Raw genomic sequence first — 27,460 nt, forward strand, 5'->3', positions numbered from 1 at the left:
AACTAGTCACTTGCCTAGCACAGCCCCCCTTTTTTTGCACGTTATATTCCTCTCCTCTTATGGCAATGTGTAATTACTGTTTGTGCTGGTTTAAAGAAGTGTCACCACAACTTAAAAACCGTTAAGGCTCCTTTCACACTGGTGCGACTTGTCCTGCGACTTGGGACTGCAAAGTCGCATGACAAGTCGTACCCCATGTTTTCCAATGAGTACAAATCATGTCCGTGCAACGTCCAAGTAGTCTCTGCACTGCTTTGGTCTGACTTTGATGCGACTTGAGGTCCATAGACCTCAAGATTATATGGGCATTGCTTCAAATCGCACACCTTTCAGGTCGCACAAGTGTGAAAGGGGAATAAAGTGAATTTTGCACTTGGTCCTGTTCTGATCCATAGCCATGTTGTGTAATAAAAGCTCATCTTTGCCTCTTTTTGCTGGCTGTCTGCTCTACCCCAGAATGAAGCCCAATTTATGACACTGTAGCCACTGTCCCCTCTCCTCGCTGTATTAGCTGGCAGTGAAATTCTCTAAAAATTTGATCCTGTTGTGCATGATCTAAGACCCCTCAGAGGCGAACCGTACATGATTCAAAGCACAAGATAGAGCTCCTGGATCACAAAATAGCATCAATTAACCACTTGCCTACCGATCCAATTCTGTCATTCCTGTCCTACATGTAAATATCAGTGATTTTTTTTTTTTACTAGAAAATGACTTCAGTCCAGGATGTCATATGACGGCCTATGGTCGGCAAGTGTTTAAAATTGTGAGCAGTAATCACTTACCATTAGGTAGCTGGTAACCAATAATCAGCATTGATATCAATGTACCTGCTAGTGATGCAAGCTGCTGGAAATGTCCGATCTCGCTGCACGGAAGCTACAGTTGGCCATAGATGGTTCAAAATTCAGCTGGTTCACCGGGTACTAGCTGAATTTGGATCCATGTATGGACATGTCTGTTCAATAGAAGTTGATTTTCCATTGGCTTGTTGGAAATTTTTTCTCTATCTGCCAGCTGCAGCCACTGATCATTGTATTCTGACAACCGAGAGTCCCGCTGTCTGAATACATTGTTTTAGTGAGAAGGATTCCTCTATCCACCTTGACTGTGTCGATGGAGGAATCTGTTTGGTTTTTTTAACCAGTCCACTGGCTGAATGAAATAAAACCGCAAAGCAAATTATCTATGACCAACTAAACACATCACTCCTGACTTTGTTTTTCCTGATCTGCTCCTACCCTTTGTGCTATTCCACTCCACTAACATTGGAGACTTGTGTCTATTACCAGCACTGCCTGCACTGTTATTCTTATTACAGCTCCTCTGGTCATCATAGCCCCCCCTTTACATCAGAGTTCGCAGTTACTTTCCAAGACAAACTCCGGACTCTGAGGTATGGAGGAAATTGCAAGCTCTGATGTAAAGGGGGGGGGGGGGGGGGGGCTCTGGTGACTAGAGAACCTCTTACACCAGAGTTCTCCTTTACACTAGAGTCCACAACATTCCCCTTTACATCTGGGTCCGCACAGTTCCCCTTTACCTCAGGACCTGCAGAGTTTACGCCTGCAAACCCTTCGTACTGATGTCGATTTTTATTAAAATTAATTGTCTGGCAACAGGGTCTTTGTAATACTTCCGAGACACAGATGGGCAGCGAGAAACAAATGAAAAAATTAAAGTGTGTTATCTCTATACTGGTTTCCAGCGCAGTGAAAACATCAAAGTAAAAATGGATGTTCTGGAATGATTGCTATTTGCCTAAGATATGGTTGGTTCAGGGGATTTCTGTGCAATGTATAAACATGCATATAAAGCCATTATGACCATAAATGTCTGTATTGAAGATATTTTACCATCTGAATCTTTGAAGTGTCATCTCTTGTTTAAAGATATACTTGAAAAAAGGTGGGAATGTAATGTAGGTACAAAGTGATTGCCAGGAATGTACCATATATTATAGTTTGCATAACAGCCATTTTTTTTTTTTTAAGCTGTCCTCCTTTTTTCTTTTTTTTTTTTTTTAAATCTGCGCTCCACAGGAACACAGAAACCTGCCTTTCATGCGTGAGCTGAGATATCTCTTCTCACTGTTGGCCAGTTCGAAGAGAAAATATGTCGATCCTTCTAGAGCAGTAGAGATTCTAAAGGATGCCTTCAAGTCAAATGACTCTCAGCAGGTAACCTCTGGCTACATATTATTCTTTCTGTGCTCTCTGCTTGTTATTGTTTTTTTAAACTGGTGCTATCTCTCTGAAAGCAAGAGGAGAACTACAGTATCATTGAAGTCTAATTTTTTTCTATTTATTGTTGTGTAGCACGGACCCCCAACTGGGCTGGCTGTTTGATCCCAGGTTCCATTCCCTATTAGACACATGGCAGCCAGGCACACAGCAGTTCAGTCACTCAAGTCAGAAAACAGGCCATTCATGCCTATTTGCAATTTATTTGCTGGTTTAAATTGGCTGGTAAGCCTTGGGATAATCCAAAACCAACAGAATTACAATAGAAGACACCTGTAACTGCTCTGCTTCTTCGGGGTGCAGCCACCCTCTTGAATGCAGAATTTAGAGAACTACAACTCAGGGGATCCCTTGGTAAAGGTATAACCTGAGTCAGTAACTGTGGCAAGCTCTCCCAAGAGTTGGGTATATGGAGCATTTTCACAAGTACTCCTGAAAATACTTGGTATCGGCAGCGGTGCTTCCCTGCCTTTAACAATAATCAAATGATGGTTGTTACTACAGTGTCTGCCTGACCTCTCTTTTTGTGATTTTGGCTTTAACTTCCTTTAGCCTAATCATGTATGGATTGCATATGCCTTGAGCAATCAGCTTTGAGATTACAGATGCAGACAAAATTTCATTTTTTTGCCATCTCTCCTGCATAGAATTTTTTTTTTTTTTTTTATAGTTTAACTACTTTCCGCCCACGCTATAGTTGAATGACGGCTACAGCGCGGGCTTCCAGTGCTGGGAGGGCATCAATAGACGCCCTCCGGTGATCGCAGGGGCACGCTCTGTGACTGCCGAGTCTTTCCAACTTGGCTTATCACAGAACAGGGCAAAGGGCCAATCACAGCGGGGCCCTTTACCACGTGATCAGCTATCAGCCAATGACAGCTGATCACTGAAGTAAACAAGCCAGTTATCGGCTTTTCTTTTCTCCTCACGATCAGCGTGAGGAGAGAAGCAGAAAGTCCGTAACCAGCTTCTGTTACAGGGACAGCGGTCCCTGCCTTGGTGCCTGCCAGTGCAGCTAATCAGTGCCCACCAGTGCCACCAATCGGTGCCTCACCATCAGTGTAAAAATTACCTGTTTGCAAAATTTTATAACAAACTATGACTCTTTTTTTTTTTTTTTTTTTTTAAATATAAATATATATAAATATATAAATATTATCAAAAGAAAGCTCTATTTGTGTGGAAAAAATGATAACAATTTAGTTTGTACAGTGTTGCACGACCATGCATTTGTCATTCAAAGTACAACAGCGCTGAAAGCTGAAAATTGGCTTGGGCAGGAAGAGGGTAAAAGTGGTTAAGAAATGGTTCTTGTATGTGCAGTGAAATGTGGTTCAATTATGGATGAAGTCATGTTCAGCCTCTCTGTTTTGCCATCTTATAGCCTCACTAATGGGTTTTCTTTTTGTTTCCTGCAGCAAGATGTAAGTGAATTCACCCACAAACTGCTGGACTGGCTAGAAGACGCTTTCCAGATAAAGGCAGAGGAGGAAAGGTGAGGGGGTGCGCCTTTTGGCATTGTCTTGATTTTGAGTTAAGATGGGCAAGCAGAGACTAGAATTCTCCTTATTAAATGGTGCAGAGAATTAAAAACAAGAACATTCATCAATTTCCCTTCTGTGTTGCATGGATTGATGACACTGTTCTCATACTCCCAGAACCTGTTCCTGTTTTCATGTAAATGTAAAGTGTGAAGGAACATTTTTTTTTTTTTTATTGCATGTGCAAGATTCATGGGAATGAATTGGCCTTTTTTAAAACTCATTTGAGGTGTTATCAGTTTACCTGTAGCTTGTCCTGACACCTCAGTTTAGCCTGGCTATGAGTAACAGGTTCTGTTTTCATCTTGGCAATACAACAGTAAAACCAAGCGGGCCACCTCACACTGTAGCGTCTGTGCACAAAAGCCTATTACATCTCATATTTTCATCCCTGTATTTTTGCTTTATATTACTTTTTTTTCACTAAAGGTATCACTGAGAGATTCTAAATTTACTTTCTACTTGATCTAGTGTTAATGTTTTTTTTTTTTTTTTTTTTTTTTTTTTTTGTGTAAACACCATCTAAACCCAAGAAGAAAAATTCACACAGGCCCTGTCACCAACCTAAAAAATTGCAGGTAGATTTATATACTGTATTTATTTATTGGCGTATAACACTCACTTTTTCACCCTGAAAATCGGGTGCAGATAGTGTGTGCGTGTTATACGCCGATACTGCAATTTGGGCTGCCTACGAGGGAACAGGGAGGGGGGGTGAGGCGAGCGCCATCACTTTACATACAGCGAGAATCTCCTGTTTACTCAGCAGCCTCTGTAATAGGAAGTCCTGTCTCCTACGCTGGCATTGGACCAGTGTTCTGTCTATCATAGAAGATGGTCCAGGAGGTGAGACTTTGCATTAAAGAGGCTGCCGAGTAAACAGGCTGTAGATGGGGATTGATCAGGCTGCATTGATGGACAATTGTGAGGCTGCAGATGGGCATTGATCAAGCTGCAGCGATGGGCAATTGTGAGGCTGCAGATGAAATTGATCAGGCTGCAGATGGGCAGTGGTGAGGCTGCATTGATGGGCACTGACCCTTATTTTGCTTCAAGGTTCTTTATTTAAAATGAGATGTTTTTCCCTGAAACTTCCCACCTAAAATGAAGGCGCGTGTTATACGCCTGTGCGTGTTATATGCCAATAAATACGGTAATCAAATTCATGATGTTTATAACATGGAATATTTAACTGCCCGCTTGAATAATATGATCCCAAGATTCAATAAGATCTGACATCCCTGGTATCTATTGGAACCACAAACATATCCTTGAAATATACATTTGGATGTTCCACCCATGTAGAGTTTTATGAGGGTGCCCGGTAGGGTGAAGCATACATTCTCGTACTTCCTCTTCTGTACTTTTCTACCCTTTTACTTCTTTTTTTTGGTGTTGCCAAGGTAGCAGTGCCACTTTCTCTACTGTGGATTTTGTCTGCTATTTACAGTAAATAGGCCATTACGGGTCAATCATTTTCTAGCCATGAATATGTACACTGCTATACCGTTGTCCTACATTGGTTATGTATATTTAGCCTGGCTAATCCATCTTTTTAGAACACACCTGGCCTTATGGAAACTTTCTTTGGGCATTGTCATCAATTGTGTATTGTTTTCCTGATGTATATGCTACCTAATTCTCATTTCTTTTTTCTTCTTTTTTTGGAGTGTTGTACTTTATTACTTTCTGTCTATGATATACAACTTTAATAAAAAAGAAAGTTAAAAAAATTGCAGGTAAAAGCAAATATTTGAAATGCTTACTTACTGCAGCTACCGTTTCCATAAACAATTTTTTATTCACTTGCAATGTGCATCTGAACTGGCTCTTGCACTTCATAGACCTCTCCTCTTCTCTAATTACTCTCTGAGCTGGCCCAGCTCCTCTGCAACTCACCTTCCTACATTTACTTTTTATATAGCTGCCGGGAGTAGAGGAAAAGTTCATACTATAAATATGACTTGAGTGCCTATCAAGATGGCGGCACCCAGCAACAGTCTTGGGGCTTCTGGATGTCTGCACAAAGGCGGGTTTTACAGCAGAATAGCATGTCTTAAATCTGTTAATGCACATATAATCTTATGATGAGCTGCTTGTTGAAATAAATGGTCTAGCAACAATATTTAAAACAGCATATAATCGCACAAGAATGGGACAGCATTCCTCTCCCACAATTCCAGCAACTGGTCTTCAGTTCCCAGACCTTTTCAGTGTTGTTAAAAGAAGAGGGGATGCTACAATGTGGTAAACATGGTCCTATCCCAACCTTTTTGGAATTGGGGTTGTGCTTTGCCAGCTTTTTTTGCTCTGTCCCGACTTCCTTGAGACATGTTGCTGCCATCAATTTTCAAAATTGCCTTATACTTTTCTCTTAAAATTAGTTTGTTCTCATTTTAAACATTTGATATGTTTACAATTTTCTATTATGAATAAAATATGGGTTTGAGAATTGCAAATCATTGCATTCTGTTTTTATGTGGATTTCACACAGCAACCCCCTTTTATTGGTTGAACTAGATGGGCTTGTGTCTTTTTTCAATCTGGCTACGTAACTATTTTTGGAATTGGGGTTGTATTAAGGACCCAGGATATTTTAAAATGACCCATCCTAAATTACATAGGTGTAAACAATAGTACAGAATGTTCCCTGCACTTAGAATGCAGTACCTAAAGTTGTAAACCGACCATTTGGGTTCAGTAACTGATATTACTAGCTGCTGTTCTGGATAAAATTAGGTCTGCTTATCAGTGGCAAGCAATCGGTTTCCTGTTCCTGGAAAGTTAATGTACTGATCCCACATGTTGGTATGGCTGAATAGTAGGAGATAAAGTAGACCTAAGCCCAGTCACTAAAATCTCATATTAAGTACATGTTAGTGTAATTTCAAAAGCGGTTTTCAGACTTTTCAAGTCTGCAGTTCTCATTATATAATACCTGGAAATCCTATCTTAAAGGTCCTTGTTCAGACATTTCTTGTATGGAGTGACAGCTGTCATATCCCTGCATTGTCACCCTGTCACATGTGCCCCTGCTGTAGGTTGCAAGCGGCTGCACTGACACACTTTGTATGGTCCACTGTTGTCATTATTGGTTAAAGGATGCAGAACAATGATATGCTGCTGACACAGGGGAGAGGCTAAATAACAACTGCACAGAGATGCACAAACAGGTTCAAACATTAAGAAAGAAAACAAGTATTTTATTGTAAACATGTATTATGTTTTAAAACTTTGCTGTATCACGGATCTTTGGCAAGTTGAGAAAATTATACCTTTCTCCTTGCTGTAATATACCAGGAGGGCACCTATAGAGGACATATTTAAGTACTAAACTAAAACTTTATCTTTCCACATGCTGGGAAATCTGTTGCCTCTGATTTGCTGTTATTGAGTATATCTGTCAGACTTCTCCTAGGGCAGGGGTGTCAAACCATTTGACCTTCCTGGGAATTCCATAGGAATTGGAGGAATGGTCTTGGGCCACACATAAAATACACTAACAATAAGGAAAGCTGATGAGTAGAAAGTTGGGCAGATCACAAATTTACCAATCGCTGATATAGATAATGTACCTATCTGAGTAATAAATCTTCACTTTTTTTTTTTTTTGTAAACATTTTTTATTGTAAAAGAGGGCAACATAAAACGAGTGAGAGATTTCACTTTGATTTTTGATAAACTGACACACTAATATCTGGTTCGATGGATATAGTAACAATTCTCAAGAAATTTTAAAGGTGCTCATCAAATTTTTAGGTTCAAATTTTGCCCTTCATGTGCTTCATTTTTTTTTTTAAATAGTTGCTCACAAATACAGGTGTTGCTGAAAACCTGATGTCATGAATAAGGAGTGATTTAGTGACTCAGTAGGAACAAACGATATGTCTCTTCTCTCCAGACAGAACAGGGATTTGTGTGTTTACACACAAATCCCTGTTCCTGCTCTCATGCACGCAATCGCGCCCGTCGGCCACGTGCATCAGGTTCCACGCCGCATCGGCGATATGGCGATTCGCGGGAATGAACCACTTTGCCGCCCTATATCGGCGTGAGCCGGTAACCTTGAGTTTGTCCATGCTTTTCCACAATTTTCGTTCTCAAAACCCCAGACAATTCTTTGCTGCTCTTGTGTGGTACATAGACACACACAAAACAAGAAGGTTGAGTCAATTTTTCACCATTTTTAACTGGATGCTGGTGTGATTTCTATATTGTCAGCACCTGTTAATTGATACAGGCGAGATTAATTACAAATTGCAGGAGCATCACAAACTTGGAATGCAATTATTTCTTACAATTTTGAGACTGTGCCAATAATTTTGCCCAGTCCATTTTTGGAGTTTTGTGTGGAATATGTCAAATTTGGCTTTTTGTTTCTCCAATTTTTGGGTCATTGCAATATAAACAAAAGAAATAAACACGAGAATACCTAAACATTTGTAATTGCAGCAATTTTCTGGTTGAAGTGGTGCATTATCTGACAGAAATGCAGGGGTGCCAATATTTTTAGCCATGACTGTACATGGACCCCTAAGTCATTTTATTTAAGTATCAAGTCATCAACCCCAAAAATTTGTAGAATAGAAATGTCATATATTTATCTACATACATGCTTTGATTCAGTGACTAAAAGTATTGAAGTCATAAGGTCGTCCTTGATTGTCAGAAAACCAGCAACAAAAATAACCTTTTTATCGTGAATTTATAAAACGATTTATAAACCTGTAAATATTACCTTTTTAAGAAGCGTTCCATGCTACTTTAGTGCATTGGAAGAGTTCTTGTTTATTGTACTCTTTGGAACTGATAAAGGGGCTACACTTGCCCATAGGAACCTGTGAGATTGCTTTTTTCAGGATTTCTGACTAGGTTTGGATGATGAAAGCTAAAATATGATTGGTATAGACAAATGCCCTGTGTGCCTTTGCCATAGTTTATACAGTTTGTTTAATTAATTAAACATATAAAATTATGATTTTAATATATAATTTTACTTAATTGCAACATACATTCTTTGTGTGTTTATTTTTCCACAGGGATGGAGAAAAGCCAAAGAACCCAATGGTGGAACTGTTCTATGGGCGTTTCCTGGCAGCCGGTGTTCATGAAGGTTGGTATTTGATATATTTCATGTGAACATTCACAAAAATGTTGTGCTCAGAGTAGAAACCTGCATTAGAACTTATAGAATGGCTTCAGAATATGGTCCTTTCAGCTGCTAAACATCCATTTCAAACTGTGAACTGATTGGGGGGTTGTACTTATATGCTATGCTTGATGCTTAAATTGGTTCTTCAGGAAACAATATAATTCTATCCACTTACTTACAGAGAGGGAAATGTTGATTAATTTTCACTTCTCAGCTCATTCATTTCTACAGTTGGGAATATAGACGGTGTGAAGCCCAGTCCCTTATCAGTATTACTCTATTAATCTCTGTAGTTGTGGAATGTTCAACAAGCTCATATCGATCTCCTAGTCCAATAGTCCAAAACATTTTGTAATATTTTCCTGCCAAAACAGCCCTGACCCGTTGACGCATGGATTCCACTAGAATCTGAAGGAATCTGGCACTAAAGCAGTCGGTAGCACAGATCCTTTAAGTCCTGTAAAGTTGTGAGGTAGGGCCTTTATGGATCAGATCTTCCATAGTGCAGTTTGGTACCATCTCTTCCCCCAGGTGTGCGAAGCACATGTGCCCAGCCATTCACATGTTGTAAAAGGAAACCTGGTTCATCAGACCAGGCCACCTCCTTCCATTGCTCCATGGTATAATTCTGATGTTCACTGTATTGGATACGGGTCAGCAGTGGCACCCTGTCCAGTCTGCGGATGGGACTACACAGGCCAGCCTTCGCTCCCCACATGCATCAGTAAGTCTTAACTGCCCATGACCCTGTCACTGGCTTTCCTTTCTTGGACCGCTTTTGGTAGGTCCTGACCACTTCAAACCAGGAACATCTTACAAGAACTGCAGTTTTAGAGATGCTCTGACCCAGCCAAACTATTACAATTTGTCACTTGTCAGAGTCCCTCAAATCCTAATGCATGCCCATTTTTTCTGCTTTCAACACTTCAACTTCAGGGACAACATGTTCACTTACTGCCTAATATATCCCACCCACTTTCAGGATCCATTGTAACAAGATAATAAATGTTATTCCCTTTACATGTCAGTGATTATAATGTAATGGCTGATCAGTGTGTGTGTGCGTGTGTAAAACTTGAATAAAGCCCATAGTTTTGGACGATATAGTTTGATGTCTGCAGCTTTGATTAGTTTGGACAGCAGTGTGATATATTATTTTTTATTTTTTTTTTAGTGGGTCACTGGTGCCATAGTGGAGTTTCCCAATGGGATTTTTTAAAGAGTATCCTGACTGCTGATGTAGAAATTTTTATCTGATTGAGCAGTGCACGGTTCACAATGGGCTTTCTTGAAATGTATGGATGCATATGTGTATGCAGCTGCTCAGGGTTCAGAATAGGAATGTTGCGACCCTGTAATATACCCTGCAAAGAAAGCGTGTAACTGTGTGCTACTGGAGCTTCTAAACACTGACCTGGTCCAGAGGGTTGATCCCCAACAGTCTGCTGGAAAACTAACACCATCAGGAGTGTCATTCGCCTGTTTCTCACCTGACATTCACATCATTACATTATACAGCATTGATTTAGAGGGCAACAGGAGGAACCGGTGAGCGTTGCAGGGGCCCAGGAGATTGACACTACCAAAATACATTTCTGAAGATTTAAAATATGACAGGGCTACTTTAAGAGGGCCCTTAAAGGTTTATTAGAAAATGAAAGGGGAGGCAAAGTGGGCACGGGCATAAGGCAATGCAAAGTGTAATAATGCATAGCAACTGATTGTATTTCAAATTACTGTAGTCCAGTCAGGTAAAGGAAATTCAATTTTAATTAAAAACCGTAATATAATGCAGAAACTGGCATTGCACCTATTACTGTAAGCCATGATAACTATTGCCCAGGCCTTGAAAAAAACCCACAGTCTCATTTCTAAAATTCGCCCTTTTTTAACAAATGAAACCACCAAGCTCCTCATTCACTCCCTTGTTATCTCTCGCCTTGACTATTGCAACTCCCTTCTCATTGGCCTACCGCTCCATAGGCTATCCCCTCTTCAGTCTATCATGAATGCTGCTGCCAGACTTATCCACCTTACCAACCGCTCAGTGTCTGCCAACCCTCTACTTCAATCCCTACACTGGCTCCCAATCACCCAGCGAATTAAATTCAAAATTCTAACCACAACATACAAAGCCATTCACAACTCTGCCCCAAGCTACATCACTAATCTTGTCTCCAAATATCACCCAAATCGTCCTCTCCGCTCTTCTCAAGACCTCCTGCTTTCAAGCTCTCTCATCTCCTCCTCCCATGCTCGTCTCCAGGATTTCTCCAGAGCCTCTCCCATCCTCTGGAACTCGCTACCTCCATCTATCCGGCTAGCCCCTACTCTTGCTACCTTCAGGCAATCCCTGAAAACTCATCTCTTCAGGAAAGCCTATCACGTCTCCAACTAATCTCCTACCACTTCCACCAGCTCATTCCCCACAGTTACAACCTTTTGTACCACCTGCCCCACCCTATTAGATTGTAAGCTCTTCTGAGCAGGGCCCTCTTAATCCTATTGTATTGTATTATATTATAACTGTATTGTCTCCCTTTTATATTGTAAAGCGCTGCGTAAACTGTTGGCGCTATATAAATCCTGAATAATAATAATAATAATTTCAGGACGTTCAAGACTGTTTGACAGTCCTCATGGTTAATGAACACATGTCATGCATCCTAAAGGACTCCCATTCCAAGTTCCTCAAAATTTGGAAGCCTTGGATTGAGAGTGCTTTTCCCCCTCTACACTGTTGACTGTTTATAAATTCCGGTTAAATAAAAAATGTCTTTTACCTTGTACAGGGTTACCCCACAACAGGGGTATCCGTTTTTAGAATCTGTTTAACTATATGAATTAGACATAGGGGTTCCCTATATGGGCTCCCCACTCCCCTGATGTATTGCCTTGCTTGTTTATTTTTCATTGGCACTTTTCTTTGTTTCATGCTTTTGAATGCTTATGTAGCCCCTGCGTGGGCGACTCTTGGGCTTATTTTGTTATTTTCAATAAAACCATTAAGTTATTGCACCAACCAAAAAAAAAAAAAAAAAAAAACCTTAATATAACATACTTTATTGCTAAGCAAATAATTTTTTAATGAAATTTTTTTTACAAGTTACCTTTCCTTTTTTAATTTGCAGCTCTTTTGCCTCCTGGAGGCATTCCGTACATCACTGGCATGCAGTACACCCCTAACAATCTTAATTACTGTATGTGTCCTTGGTGTATTGTTTTCAGAAGTCTGCACTAAAACCAAATTTCAGGCATCTGCTACAATAGAGAGAAAAAATATTTGTAGTGATACTCGGCTCTTTTGCATTGAAGAGCCACTCTGACGTTATTTGACATTTGAGTGGTCAGAGGACCCCAAGGATTTCTTAGCTGTGGGGATGTTGGCTATTTTTAGTGTCTATCCTGATTTTTGAAAGAGAGGGAAATCACTTGATGAAACAGTATTACATTGTAGTTCTTTCGTCCTGGGGGATGAGGGCAGGCTGCTTCCGGAACACTTCATGGAGAATTAACAGTGACAAGGGTACTTGTCTTGGCATTCCTTAGATATTATGGAACTGATGTCACATAGACAAGCTTTGTCCTCATCTACAAAAGACGTTTACAGGCGAAAGCTTTTTTTTTTTAACCATCAAGTACATGGGCAGCTTATTTATCTATTTAATTTATCACAATTCTGAATGATGAACCTTCTGTTGTCTCTAACCTTCTGCTACAGGTTTCAATGGGTAATCTTTCAGACACCGATAAATGAGAATGTTTGGGAATACACATTTCCCTGAAGATAGGGGACACCTTATTAATGTTGATAGTTTGAGAAGATATTTTGATGACCTGATGGCAAGTGTGTGCTCTCTTATTTCCTGTCCTCGTTAATGTTTGGTTCTCTCTCGCTAAGGAAAGAAATTTGAAAACACGGAGATGTTTGGGCAGTATCCTCTCCAGGTGAATGGATTCAAAGACTTGCATGAATGTCTAGAGGCTGCCATGATAGAGGGAGAGATCGAGTCATTACATTCAGAGAACTCAAGCAAGTCTGGTCAAGAGGTGAGAAATACTGGGGACCCAGTTAGCTATGTTTGGATTGCAGACAGTTTGTATGCAACCCTCCTAAACAACAAAGTGTATCTTAAAGTGGAACTTTAACCATAACAACTTGGTTAAAAAAAAAAAAAAATCCTCTTTAGCAAGGAACATACATTCCACATTATTAATTATGTTACCAAAATTAGTATGTGCTTTAAATTGTCTCCAGCATTGTTCCTTTTTCTTCTTGCTGAATGCCGCCATTTTGTTGAAGCCCAGAGCCCCTAAACAGCAATAAATCTGCTTAAGAATAGAGAGCAACTGAGCATGTGCAGAGCAGGGTGAGACAGTGGGGTTCATTTACTAGAGGCAAAGAGACTGTGCACCTCGCAATGTGCAGTTGCACTCTGCAAGTGCAGTTGCTCCAGAACTTAGTAAATAAGGTAAAGCTTCACTTTGTGAAGAATATCCAATCACGCGCAAGGAAAATTTAAAAAAAATGCATGCTTGCATATGATTAGATGATGGAAGTCAGTAGAGCTTCTGCTCGTTTACTAACCTCTGTAGCAATTACTCTTGCAGAGTGCGACTGTACTTTGCAAAGTGCACAGTGTATAGGCCTTTAGTAAATCAACCCCAGTGTATTCATGCACTGTAACTGGTGTAGGCACTTATTTTTCATGTTGGCTATACCTGAAAAAGGGGCCAGCTTGAAGTGATCTAGTGGGACTTAATTTTCCAACTAAAGTTCCACTTTAACTAGATTATTTTAGGGTTAAAACACTTGACAGGTTTTTTTTTTGTCATCTGTATTCCATTGGGGGTTCCCTTTCCTTCCTAGTCTATGACTGTGCAAATGGGCAGCTTGCTTTTAACATTGTTTTGAGATGCATCTGAGATAATTCACAGCTCATTGACTGATGCATTTGATGTTTTTAAGCTGCATCAAGCTGCTTTTTAGATGCTTTTGTATTGCCATTGACTTGTATGGGGAAGAAAAAAAGTTTTGGATTTAGATGCGCTTAATGCCAACAATATTCTGTTTTGCTTCAATAAGCAACTACAGAGTCCTGATACACATGTGACTTAAAGGAGTACTCATTTTGCATTCCAGAAATGCACTGGGATCTTCTAACTTGGAGTGTGTGAGATTTATGTGGAGCCTGGTGGCTGAATACAAACAGGAACTGAATGTGGCCGTTAACATTCTGCTGTATCACTTCAAACATGGATCAAACTGCAGCACGACTGCATCTTATCTAAAAAAAAAAAAAAAAAAGTGTCATGCCATGGCCCAACACTGGTACTGTGTTTAGCACTTTATATTAATCTTTCTGCTACCCATACACACCAATTCCAGATTCAGCTTTTTGATCGCAGAAACCTTCAATTATATCCATGCGACTTGCTACAATATAAAGATAAATGTGATAATATACGAACTGTTGGTGAAAGGTATCCTTGATCCAGTCAATAGTTTTGGATTGAAAAACCATTAGGAAGTTGTTGAAATAGCCTGAACCTTGCCAGGTGTATGGACAGCATTATGCTGAGGTCAATGGACAGCCTTTCAAACCAAATTTGTCACCGTTGAGAGTGTCAGCATTTTAATAAATCTAGTTTAAGGAAAGCAGACTTTTTATTCCCCTTCAACTGCTTTCTTTGGGCATTCTGTAGATTAATGTTGCGTATGCTGATGGAATGTTGATATGTTTCCCCTTGATAGCTAGCAGCTAACACTGTGCTATAGAAAATTAATCAGACAGTTTTTGTGTATGAGCGCTTCTCATTGTGCCTCAGACATGTTCCTAGCTGATCTGTTAAAGCGGAAATAAACCTATAGATTTAAAAGTTTAAAAAAGCAGTTACATTCCCGGCACGTGCCAGGAATGTAATCGTCACATTTGTTGGTTCTCTCAGCCAAACTGTTAACCCATCAAATGGCTGGTGTCTCAAATGATCACATGTGCAGTATCATGGCAGTTGAAGATCAAACAGTGGCTACGATGGCAGCTTCCTTGGCTGTAAATGATAGGAGGGTTTAGTTCTGTTTTAAGTACCATCAGTGCAGGAATAGGTGAAATTGCTTGGGTTGATACCGGAGTACATGGGCATTCTGAGTCTTATGCATTGCAGGTGGATAAGATACAGGGCCTTGAAAGAGTATTCATATCCCTTGAAATTTTCCACATTTTGTCATGTTGCAACCAAAAACGTAGATGTGTTTTATTGGGATTTTATGTGATGGACCAACACAAAGTGGCACATAATTGTGAAGTGGAAGGAAAATGATAAATGGTTTTCAAAATTTTTTACAAATGTCCGAAAAGTGTGGCGTGCATTTGTATTCAGCCCTCTTTACTCTGATACCTCTAACTAAAATCTAGTGGAACCCATTGCTTTCAGAATTCACCCAATTAGTCAATAGGGTCCACCTGTGTGAAAGTTAATCTCAGTATAAACGCAGCTGCTCTGTGAACCCCCTCAGAGGTTTGTTAGAGAACCTTGGTGAACAAACAGCATCACCAAGGTGAAGAAACACACCAGACAGGTCAGGGATAAAGTTGTGCAGAAGTTTAAAGCAGGGTTAGGTTATAAACATGGGTGTAGCATAAAGGGGGTTGCAGGGGTCACATTCGAAACCCCGCCCCTAGCTCCAGGGGGCCCCTGCAGCCTCCCTGTCATATTATCATATCCTCCACAAAGTCCAGCTTCCATCTGCCTTTGGGCCACGCACCAGCACTGGGCTTCCAATTTGCCTTCCACGGTCCACACCCCTCTGTTCTCATTGGCTGGGGAGATGCTGTGAGCCATTTCCTGAATGGAGAGGAGCATTGGTGAGAACAGCCCAGGATGGGGAAGGGTCTGTGCTGTGTGCTGGCAACATGGAATTGTAACCAAGCTCAGTGAGTTAAGAGGACAGTGCTGTCCTGTAGCCACGATGGGACCAATGTCACTGGTGAGGTATTCCCTAACAACTGGGGAAAAGATGCACATCGGGAGGTGAACTTCCCCAACACCTGCCAACACTGACAGAGAAACCTTCAGAAATTGCTAAAACAAATCCCTTAACACCTCCTGAGTGGCTGCAGGCTTCATATTTCATGTCACATGGCTTTGCCCCCCCCAAATCCCCCTGACCACCCCCTCCACCCTGGATGCTATGCCTGCTGCTGAGCTTCTTTCCCAGTACAACAGTCTATACTGCTCCTCCTCCGCAGGGCTGAAATCACATTCCTTTACAACACAGCCAGTCAGCCATGATCTGCATAAGGTGTATTTGCCTACTGCAACTACACTGCCGTTCCGACCAGAGGATTTCACAGGTCAGAATGGCAACATAAAAGCCAGATACACCCTGTGGAGGCTGATCGACTGTGTGTGTAAAGGAATGTGTTTTCAGCCCTGTGTATTGTGGGGGGGGGCTGGGGGAGAGCTGTTTACAGTGCTGGAACGAGGAAAGGAGCTCTGCCAAATGACCTGACAGGGGTCCCTGTCCTTTGATTCTCCAGGGGTGATCCCTGTCCTCTAATATAAGTTAGTACTTTGAGTATGTTGGCGTGCGGTGGGTGTATCTGCACATACGGTGGAAGTGGTAGTGGAGGGGGGGGGGGCCCAGGTCAACTTTTGCATCGGGGCCCACAAGCTTTAAACTACGCCTCTGGTTATAAAATATCTTTTTTGAGCACTGTTCAATCCATCATCCGAAAATGGAAAGAGTATGGCACAACTGCAAACCTACCAAGACATGGCCGTCCACCTAAACTGACAGGCCAGGCAAGGAGAGCATTAATCAGAGAAACAGCCAAGAGGCTCATGATAACTCTGGAGGAGCTGCAGAGATCCACAGCTCAGGTGGTAGAATCTGTCCACAGGACAACTATTAGTCGTGCACTCCACAAATTTGGCCTTTATAGAAGAGTGGCAAGAAGAAAGCCATTGTTGAAAGAAAGTCATAAGAAGACCCATTTGCAATTTGTGAGAAGCCATGTGGGGGACACAGCAAACATGTGGAAGAAGGTGCTCTGGTCAGATGAGACCAAAATTTAACTTTTTGTCCTAAAAGCAAAACACTGTGTGGAGGAAAACTAACACTGCACATCACCCTGAACACACTATCCCCACCATGAAACGTGGTGGCAGCATCATGTTGTGGGGTTGCTTTTCTTCAGCTGGTCAGAGTTGATGGGAAGATGAATGGAGCCAAATACAGGGCAATCTTAGAAGAAAATCTGTAAGAGTCTGTAAAAGACTTGAGACTGGGGCGGAGGTTCACCTTCCATCAGGACAATGACCCTAAACATACATTCAGAGCTACAATGGAATGGTTTAGATCAAAGCATATTCATGTGTTAGAATGGCCCAGTCAAAGTGCAATCGAGATTCTGTGGCAAGACTTGAAATTTTCTGTTGCACTTTCTAGATGTGCAAAGCTGGTAGAGACATCCCCAAAAAGACTTACAGCTGTATTGACTCAGGGGGGGCTGAATACAAATGCACGTCACACTTTTCACATATTTGTAAAAAAAAAAAAAAAAAACCATTTATCATTTTCCTTCCACTTAACAATTATGTGCCACTTTGTGTTTGGTCTATCACATAAAATTTCAAGGTGTGTGAATACTTTTTCAAAGGCACTATAAATGCTGTCAATTTAGGCCCCATTCACATGGCATTCCTATCTGTACACCCATGTGAAAGGCTATGTTTTCTTGCATGGGATGTGCGGGTGTTCAGTGCATCCACATGCAGGCAGTCCTATTCATGTCTATTGGGATGCAGCGGCAAAGCAATGTCAGCTTCATGAAAATAAAGCTACCAGTGCGGTAATGTTTTAGGAATGTTTCCGCTATATAGTTTGCAATTTTATCCATGCAAAGTGGTAGCAGTATATGCAGGGTCTGGTTCTTTCTTTGCAGTGCTACATAGTGATTCTGCATTACAGCTGTTACAGTGCAAATTTATTAATCTGGCAACTTATTAAACACAACAAATGCCCTATGTATCCAATCCTATCTCAACAATTATTAGGCAAGGAGCTCTGAATGAAAAATCAAACAAAAAGAACCTTCAAATGGATACTCTTCCAATCTCCATATTTAATACAGATGTTAGCTATAGATGAGGAAGCATTCAAAAATATTAAACCTGCATCAAAAATTACTTCAAAGGTATAACACTGCAATACCTGTAATATGAGCGCTCTAGAAATACAAGACTAAATATAACAATAGAAAAAAATAAAGAATAACAGCAATTGCTATAACAATACATGATCAGACGGTTGTATGACTGTATCAGAATCTTACAGCAACTTGCACGCAGATATGGATAAATTTAGCTGGCAACTCAAAATTAAACTGCACCACTAGGATGTGGTAGGTGTATTACTTTTGTTATGCTCAGGTGTTTTTAACCTATATTTTTACATGGTGATCCTACCACTAACACACTTCCTATCCTAAGGTGACAGCGTTCACTCACTGTACTGTATTTTCAAAAAGTAGTGTCATCCTAGGACAGGTAGTGTGTTAGGATTATAGGACACACCCCTCCCTTATTTTCTTAACTCAAGGGGAGGTGTTCTGTAGTCCACACAGAGTTTTCAGGCAGGGCTGATAACATTTGAGAAATGCATCATTCACTAAAGGAAGTGTGAAACAGGCTGGATTTCTGGCAGGACCAACAGGTATTTTTTTGCACTTATCAAAACCATGGATTGAGAGTAACTTGGTTTGAGAGTGTTTTGAAAGTCCAGAAAATGAGTTTAATAAATTTTGACTTGATAATTGAGTGATGTCTTGATATACAAGTGGCATGATGTCACAACGGAGTATAAAAGAAAAGAGAGGTGCCTCTAAGTGTAGCAATATGGTTACATTTACTGAAGGTACATTTTAGCAACTCACATGGTTGATGATTAAAACAGGCACCACTAAATATGCAGGCATCCGAGGTAAAGCTGTCCACATAGACCATCCTCTGCACCACCATCATCCCTTCCACATTGCGCTTCAAGCCTCGCTTACAGATCGCCCTACTGCAGGTTAGTCTTCCTGGTCACACTTGCAGGGTAGTCTTCCCGGTCTATGTGGACAGCTTTACCCCAGATGCCAGCATACATAGATATGCCTGTTTTAATCATCAACCATGTGAGTTGCTAAATGTTGTACCTTCATTAAATGTAACCGTATTGCTACACTTAGAGGCACCTCTCTTCTCTTTTATTCTCTCTAGCACCTGCTGGATTTTGCTTCAAATCTCCTTGTGGAGGCTTCCATTTGTGGATGGACATTTAATGGTTACACAACCGATCACATTTCCATAATCTTTTTATATGGACTATAAACTGAAGGACTTATGAATAAATGGTTGTGCAATGAACCATCAGTTTCCATTATTTGTTATGTTGAAATTTGCTTTGATATACGAGTGCTTTGGATTACAAGCAGGTTTATGGAACAAATTATGCTTGCAATCCAAGGTTTTGCTGTATAACAAAATGCTTTCAATGGTATATTTAACAAACCCCAAAAGAGGAAAAAAAGGTGAGGTTCACAAACATTTAAACTAAAATCAAAGTCTAAATCCAGCAAAATGTTCTCTCTCCCTTTTATGAATATATAAGCGTCTGATATTTATGTTCTTATGAAAGATGATTCTGAATGGAGCAGTCAGATTCTCTTGTGTATAGGTATTGTGCACACATTTTTATTTACTATAGGTTGAAGTAAAATGTATTATTTTTATGCTTAATTTGTGACAGCACTGGTTCACAGAACTTCCACCTGTACTGACATTTGAGCTGTCCAGGTTTGAGTTTAATCAAGCTTTGGGAAGGCCTGAGAAAATCCACAACAAGCTAGAGTTTCCACCATGTCTGTACATGGATAGGTGAGTACCCACATCATCCGTTTTTGGTTGTGAGCACTGCGACCACACACGTACTTTGCTGCACATTCCTGTGTGCCGTGGGCAAGAGATCCCCTGGCAGCAATGTCTTGTGTTCTCATCCTTACCGTGCTGCTGAGTTCTAGACAACAAGGGGTTTATTTACTAGAGAGGGCAAAAGTAGTCACAATCCTGCAGAAAAACCAATCGGCTTCTAACCTCAGTTTGTTTAATTAAGCTTTAGCAATAAAATCTGTAAGCTGGTTTCTCTGCAGAATTGTGACTAGTTTTGCCCTCTCTAGCTTTCGTAAATACAGCTCCAAGTCCCTATCAAGTATTCTTGGGAAGTTCAGTGGGTGCACAGAAGGGTGATTACATTGACACAAGGGAGACTTCAGGGATATAGAAAAGTAAGGATTATACTGGACAGGAGGAGTTTTAAAGTGGAACTAAAAATCATTTTGAAATTTAGCCTGTATATGTATCTGCAGCCGATCTATCTTTTAAAAAATTTCTTGTAACTTACTGCATATAAGAAATCAGTTTTAGGTCAGATGCACATGGGTGCCTAGGGCTGTACACTGTAAAATGTGGGCATATTTTCCTGTCTTGGAGTCGCAGGTCGTGTGTACAGCTGCTCATAGATATCAGTGACTGTATGTGGAATGCTCTGTTACTTGTGTAAAACATGCAAATGTGTATGGATGTATGACCCTGGATGCAGGCTGTCTGAATCCTGGGGCGTACATGTTTGTACAAATATGAGCATATACCTACACTCACCCATTGACTTTTATTGGTACCTGTACACCCAAAATGTATGTTGTACAGCCCCAGGCAGCCGTGTGCATGAAGCCTAATTTTGCCCTATTAAGGTAGAACTATAGGCAGACATTTTTTTTTTTTTTTTCATTTTGGATAGAGGGCAATGTTATAATCCCTGACAGATTTTTTTTTTTTCTCCCCACCATCTGAGTCCCATTGCAGAGATTACCTTACACTTCCTGTCCTATAGCCAAACAGGAAGTAAGAGGAAATCCCTGCAAATAAAGGGAATTTCTTGGGGACCCCTAGGTGACCAGAACTAGTGTTCCCATTAGTTCATTTTTTTTTTTGTTTGTTCAAATGTGAAAAAAAAAAAAATCTTAAAAATAAAAGTAATCATTTAGTAGTAGACCATCTGAAAACAACTAGTTACATGAGAAGACCAAAAAACTATAAAAAATAGTTTAGTTTACATATCTGAAAAGGAGTGGGAAGAAGTACAAACTTCCCTATGAAAGATTTCCCCTATATTACTTTTCTGGAGACAACCCAGAATTTTGGGGATTTTCTTTTACCTTCAATGATAATGGTAAACAGGACAAATGGAGAGGGTGAATCTCCCCAATGGGGACAGCAATCATAACTGCCAAGCGTTATAACCCCAATCCAGTTTTGCATTTAGTTATACTTTAAGTTATACATGGCAGACAATATAACCTGTTTCAAGTCTGCATGGAGATGTGTTCAAACAGCTTAAATGATGAGAGAGAACATGGAGGGCCTTGCCAGTTTGGTCTAATGATCAGCCTGGAGGCAAACATGGGACACAGGTAGCTGAGTAGCTACAGGGTCTGAATAGTGATGAAACTTTCTGGGTATACAATATAGTGTGGGAAGTACAGAATGGAACTACAAATATCTGGCCATGTAGAGCTTAGCATATACAGGTGTATCTCATAAAATTAGAATATCATCAAAAAGTTAATTTATTTCAGTAATTCAATTTAAAAAGTGACTCATTTTTTTGATATAGATGCATTGTACTCAGAGTGATATATTTCTGCCATTTCTTTCTTTTAATTTTGATGATTATGGCTTACAGCTAGTGAAAACCCAAAATTATGTATCTCAGAAAACTAGATTATTTACTATAGATAAATGTTGGCTTACTACAGTATATCCATGTACAGTATAGTATGCACTCAATACTGGGCTCCTTTTGCATGAAGGTTCTGCTGGGAAATGAAATCGGCATCTCCATAAAGCTGGTCAGCAGAGGAAAGCGTGAACTGTTCTAGAATTTCCTGGTAGAGGGCTGCGCTGACTTTGGACTTTTTTAAAACCCAGTGGACCAACACCAGCAGATGGCATGGCTCCCCAAATCATCACTGACTCTGGAAAATGTTGCATTTTATTTGGAAATCAAGGTCTCAGAGTCTGGAGGAAGAGTGGAGAGGCACAGAATCCAACTTGTATAAGGTCCAGATTGAAATTTCCACAGTCAGTGATGATTTGGGGAGCCATGTTATCTTTTGGTGTTGGTCCTCTGTGTTTTATCAAGTCCAAAGTCAGCGCAGCTCTCTACCAGGAAATTCTAAAGCACTTCATGCTTCCCTCTGCTGACCAGCTTTATGGAGATGCTGGTTTCATTTTCCAGCAGGACTTGGTGGCACCTGCCCACACTGCCAAAAGTAGCAATACCTGGTTTAATGATCACATATCACTGTGCTTAATTGGCCAGCAAACTCGCCTGACCTAAACCCTATAGAGAATCTGTGGGGTATTGTCAAGAGGAAGATGAGAGGGGCAGTTGGATGAATAGTGAAACTACAGTGGCAGATTGAGTAGCACATAATGGAATACACCCGCTGTGGGATTCAACATGTATGTAAGTATTTGACATATTGAAATGTATTATTGGTTGTCATTAGGGAAAGGTGACCTTATTATCATTATTCTGATCCTGTCACTGAGTGAGGGTCTGGAAGGAGGAGGAGAGAGTCAATGCTAAAGAAATGTAAATAGTTCTTTGTATGTGTGGCCCATTGGGTCTTGTGTTTACTTTTTATGTTAAAAAGCAATAAACAAAAAAGAGGAAGATGAGACACCAGACCCAACAATGCAGACAAGCTGAGAGTTGCCATCAAAGCAACCTGGGCTTCCATAACACCTTAGCAGTGCCACAGGCTGATCGCCTCCATGCCACACCGCATTGATGCAATAATTCATGCAAAAGGAGCCGCGTCAGTACTGTACATGGACATACTTTTCAGTAAGCCAACATTTCTGTATTGAAAAAACTTTTTTTTTAATTGGTCTTATGTAATTTGTTTTCTGAGATACTGAATTTCGTGTTTTAACTAGCTGTAAGCCATAATCGTCAAAATTAAAATCTATCACTCTGTGTGTAATGCATCTATATAAAATGAGTTTCACTTTTTGAATTGAATTACTGGAATAAGTTAACTTTTTTGATCTAATTTTATGAGATGCACCTGTATATGCTTCTTACTGGGCCTTTTGAAGGTGTTTTATTACATGGAGGATATCATGGCTTTTAACAAAGTTAAAGATGGTAGATTTTGTCTTTTTTTTTTTTTTTATGCTCAATCAGTTAAATACGGTCACTGTATATGTAATAAATAAAAACCCTTACCAAAGCCATTGTTGATGAGGTATGGTTTTGGGCCGTTGGGATTTAGACTCAGGATGAGATGAGGTGTTGTTTTTTTTTTTTTTTTTTTCCTCAACAGATTACCAGTAATACAGCTAAATCCAGTAGTAGGGAGAACATGTAGTGTCTTAAGGACCAGAGCTTCGGCGGTTTAGGCCAGACAATGGGCTTTTCATGACTATAAATCCATGAGCCAGGCAACCTAAATGACAGCCAGTATCCAGCTGTATTGCTCCATTTCTGCTGTCGCCTGTGGTAGTACATGGTCTCATTTCTCTCCAGTGCTTGTTTGGAATTGTTGATCCTTTAGAGCCCTTTCACATGGGCAATCCGATCAGGTCTGCTTGTCAGTTTTTCAGATGGACTTGATCTGAATGTCCATAAATCCCTTTGGACCGGCAGGTGTAAGCGGACTTGTCTGTTTACACCGCCTACCTCCGAGTCCAGTCAGGGCCTCTAAAAAAAAATGGAGGTGGACTGTGTCCTCTTCCGTTTGAGCGATTGGATCAGAGGCAGCGGGATGTAAATGGACAGTCTGTTTATACCCGGCCGCCCAGTGGATAGATCCCTTGTTGATGGACAGAAGGCACTCGTGTGAAAGGGCCCCTAAAGTAGGAATCTGTAGGATTCTGCTTGGTCTCTGCCTTTTACCATTTCTACAGTAGGAGAAATCCATTGTAAGAGCATCTTATTTACTTTCTGTATTTTTAGGTATATACACAAAAACAGGGAAATTACCCGGATCAAACGAGACGAGATCAAAAGGCTCAAAGAGCACCTAACAGTTTTACAGCAGCGGCTAGAAAGGTACAATATGTTCTGCTTTAATCTCGTAGATAATATGTTAGTGTACGTATTTTTCTCTTACACATACAGTATATCTGAAAAAACATTGAATAGACCAAACATTCACTTTAAGCCTAATGTTAATTTTTTTTAATCCGCACTAGGGGTAGTACTTACATTGAATGAGAAGTGTCTCATGTGCTGGTGGCGGCTTTCTCCATTTAAATGTTCACTCCTTTGTCATCCCTCCCCCCAGCCCCCTCATATACCCCTGCAGTGGTAATCTTCCAGTGCTGTGGGGCAGATTCGAGCCACTGGACCTGTCATAGGCTTTCCTCCCCTTCCTCCATTTATAAAAGCTATACTAGTGCTTCTCTCAATAAAAAGGGCTCTATGAATGGAGAAGGGTGGACCTTTCATTCATCCTCTATTCATAGAGTGCTTTTTGCTTTTGATTGTTGGAAGTATATAAATAGTACAGCTACTGAATGGGGGAGGCGGGCAGAAAGGGTGGGCATAGTTGGCGCTCTTGAGTGTCTATGACAGATCCAGTGACTTGCATTATCCCCCTGCAGCAGGGTGGGGGGGTGAATGAATGGTGCGGACTGAAGTTTGTGTCATCTTTTTCCTAGCACTGTTTTTGTATTTCATTTTTTGCTCACCCAGGTGTGGGTTTTGGGGCTTAGGGGCTTAGAACAGCACTTATTTAAAAAAAAAAAAAAAAAAAAAGGAAACCATTGAAGAAAAATTTTTTTTTTCCTGTTTTTGTTTCAAATGGACAGGTATTTAAGTTATGGCTCTGGCCCTAAACGGTTTCCTCTGGCTGATGTGTTGCAATATGCCCTGGAGTTTGCATCCAGCAAACCTGTCTGCACTTCCCCTGTGGAGGATATTGATACAAGTGCTCCACCTAGTGGTCCCTTGGTCACACAACCGATGCAAAGGTAAGGCCGACACACAATGTTTCCATATTAGAAAGGCTTAAATTTTAAATTTGTTTTCCCTTTCTTATTAGTTTGAAATGGGCAGTAAATGTATTTACAACTTGGTTTATATATTATAGTAATAACTCCTGGAGGGGTGTTTATTTCTGTTGGTTGCAAAATGAGCAAACATTGTGGCCTGGTAGTGGCTGAACAAAAATTTTATTCCAGGGTGTATCACTAGAGGCATCACCAGTAGGAGGAATGAGGCCCTGATTCCCCATCTAGGTCTTTAGACCTCATTTAGAATAATGGGGTTGATTAGCTAAAACTGGAGAGTGCAAAATCTGGTGCAGCTGTACATGGAAGCCAATCAGCTTCTATCTTCAGCTTGTTCAGTTAAACTTTGACAAAAAAAAAAAATGGATGCTGATTGGTTTCTATGCAGAGCTGCACCAGATTTTGCACTCTCTGTGTTTGGTAAATTATTAACCCCATTGTGTCCAGTTCTGGAGACCTCACTCACAAAAAGATTTTGATAAAATAGAACGAGTCCAGAGATGGACAACAAAAACAATGGAAAAAAAAATAAAATAAAAATTGTTGCGCTAATATTCTATAATCCAAAAAGTGACCACCTATCGTCGGATCAAATAGAAGAAATTAAGAAAAAAGTCCACAAAGATCCAAGTGCTCCAGTACAGACACGTGTGCAGTGAAGAGTCACAAGTGCAACACAAATTCCATCAGTATAACGTGCCGTGTCCAGACCTCCACCCCAGTGATCAAACCCAAGGCTTACCAGACAGAACTGACCATCCACTACAGATAGGTCAATTCAAGCATGTGGTGCCCCAGATGACGACAGATATGACAACATGTAGGGCGGAGCTAGTGTGACATCTTTTATCTGTGACCGCTATCTTTTCCTGTACCCACGGATTTTAACGGAGACAATCACTTTTATTCTGGAGATCATGTAAGTGTAATGATTTTATTTTCAAATAAAATGCGTTCATACAGAGTTTCACTATGAGGGGTCTTGTGGACTTTTTTTCTTGTATTTCTTGAAAAAAAAAATGCATTTGAAAGGCCACTGCGCAAATACAGCGTGACATAAAATTTTGCAACGATCACCATTTTATTCTCTAGGGTCTCTGCTAAAAATATATATAATGTTTGGGGGTTCTAAGGTAATTTTCTAGCAAAAAATACTGATTTTAACTTGTAAGCAACAAGCACCAGAAAAAGGCTTAGGCATGAATGTGTTAAGGGCGTGAATAAGGTTCAGCAGGGCAGTATTTTCACGAAGCAAAGATCAGGTACGTGACCCAAAGCTAGCGGGAGGAAAGTCCCAAACTAACCTTAGAAAGTCTTATTTTAGTGAAAGAATAGTTGGTGCTTGGAACAAACTTCAAAGTCAAAGTAAACAAACTACAAAAGTAATGCCCCATACACACGGTCGGATTTTCCGACGGAAAATGTGTGATAGGACTTTGTTGTCGGAAATTCCGACCGTGTTTATGCTCCATCACACATTTTCCATCGGATTTTCCGACACACAAAGTTTGAGAGCAGGATATAAAATTTTCCGACAACAAAATCCGTTGTCGGAAATTCCGATCATGTGTACACAAATCCGACGAACAAAGTGCCACGCATGCGCAGAATAAATAAAGAGATAAAAGCTATTGGCCACTGCCCCGTTTATAGTCCCGACGTACGTGTTTTACGTCACCGCGTTTAGAATGATCGGATTCTCCGACAACTTTGTGTGACCGTGTGTATGCAAGACAAGTTTGAGCCAACATCCGTCAGAAAAAATCCTAGGGTTTTGTTGTCGGAATGTCCGATCAATGTCCGACCGTGTGTACGGGGCATTAGTCAGTAGACTGAAAGCAAATTTAAATATGATCGGGACAAACCTAAACCTATATTCAAACTTTATAGACCACTTGGTGTTTTTTTTTTGCCCTCACTCGTCTGTTTCTGTGATGCATGCAGTACAGTATAAAAATAAAATTATTTTTAAAGTATTGATGGTTTTGTACAGACCTTTTCATACATGAACTTGAATTCTCGTTTAGTAGTTCTAAAGAACGACATTACATCCAGCTTCTTGTAAGCCCCCCTCAACCTGAATTGACTGATAAGGCAGAACTATAGGTCTAGCATTGCATCCAAAATTGTGCATCTCCTAGATGGTTGACTGTCACTCAGCAATATTTTCTTAATTCTAGCACAATGGAACATCAAGGGCCTTCTTCATCCAGTGAGCCTCAGTCCAACCAGCGCTCTGTTATTCATAAACCGTTCACCCAGTCCAGAATACCTCCAGATCTACCTATGCACCCAGCACCGCGCCATATTACAGACGAGGAGCTGACAGTATTAGAAGGGTGTTTACACCGCTGGAGGACGGAGGTGGAAACTGACACTCGAGGTGTGTAGATGCA

The 27,460-nt window shown here is 40.5% G+C and overlaps 1 protein-coding gene across 3 annotated transcripts in view; it reads left to right on the plus strand.

Moving 5' to 3' along the window:
• The window catches only part of USP25 (ubiquitin specific peptidase 25), a 165,141-nt gene that overhangs the window by 93,374 nt on the left and 44,307 nt on the right, over nt 1-27,460 (plus strand). For all 3 annotated transcript variants that reach the window (XM_073617060.1, XM_073617061.1, XM_073617062.1), the window contains exons 7-14: nt 2,043-2,180; nt 3,662-3,738; nt 8,824-8,897; nt 12,838-12,986; nt 19,732-19,859; nt 24,007-24,102; nt 24,864-25,025; nt 27,245-27,447. In XM_073617060.1, the coding sequence (XP_073473161.1) occupies nt 2,043-2,180; nt 3,662-3,738; nt 8,824-8,897; nt 12,838-12,986; nt 19,732-19,859; nt 24,007-24,102; nt 24,864-25,025; nt 27,245-27,447 (1,027 nt within the window). The remainder of the gene's footprint in view (nt 1-2,042; nt 2,181-3,661; nt 3,739-8,823; nt 8,898-12,837; nt 12,987-19,731; nt 19,860-24,006; nt 24,103-24,863; nt 25,026-27,244; nt 27,448-27,460) is intronic.

Source organism: Aquarana catesbeiana, linkage group LG02, assembly GCF_042186555.1.
Source record: "Aquarana catesbeiana isolate 2022-GZ linkage group LG02, ASM4218655v1, whole genome shotgun sequence".
NCBI lineage: Eukaryota > Metazoa > Chordata > Amphibia > Anura > Ranidae > Aquarana > Aquarana catesbeiana.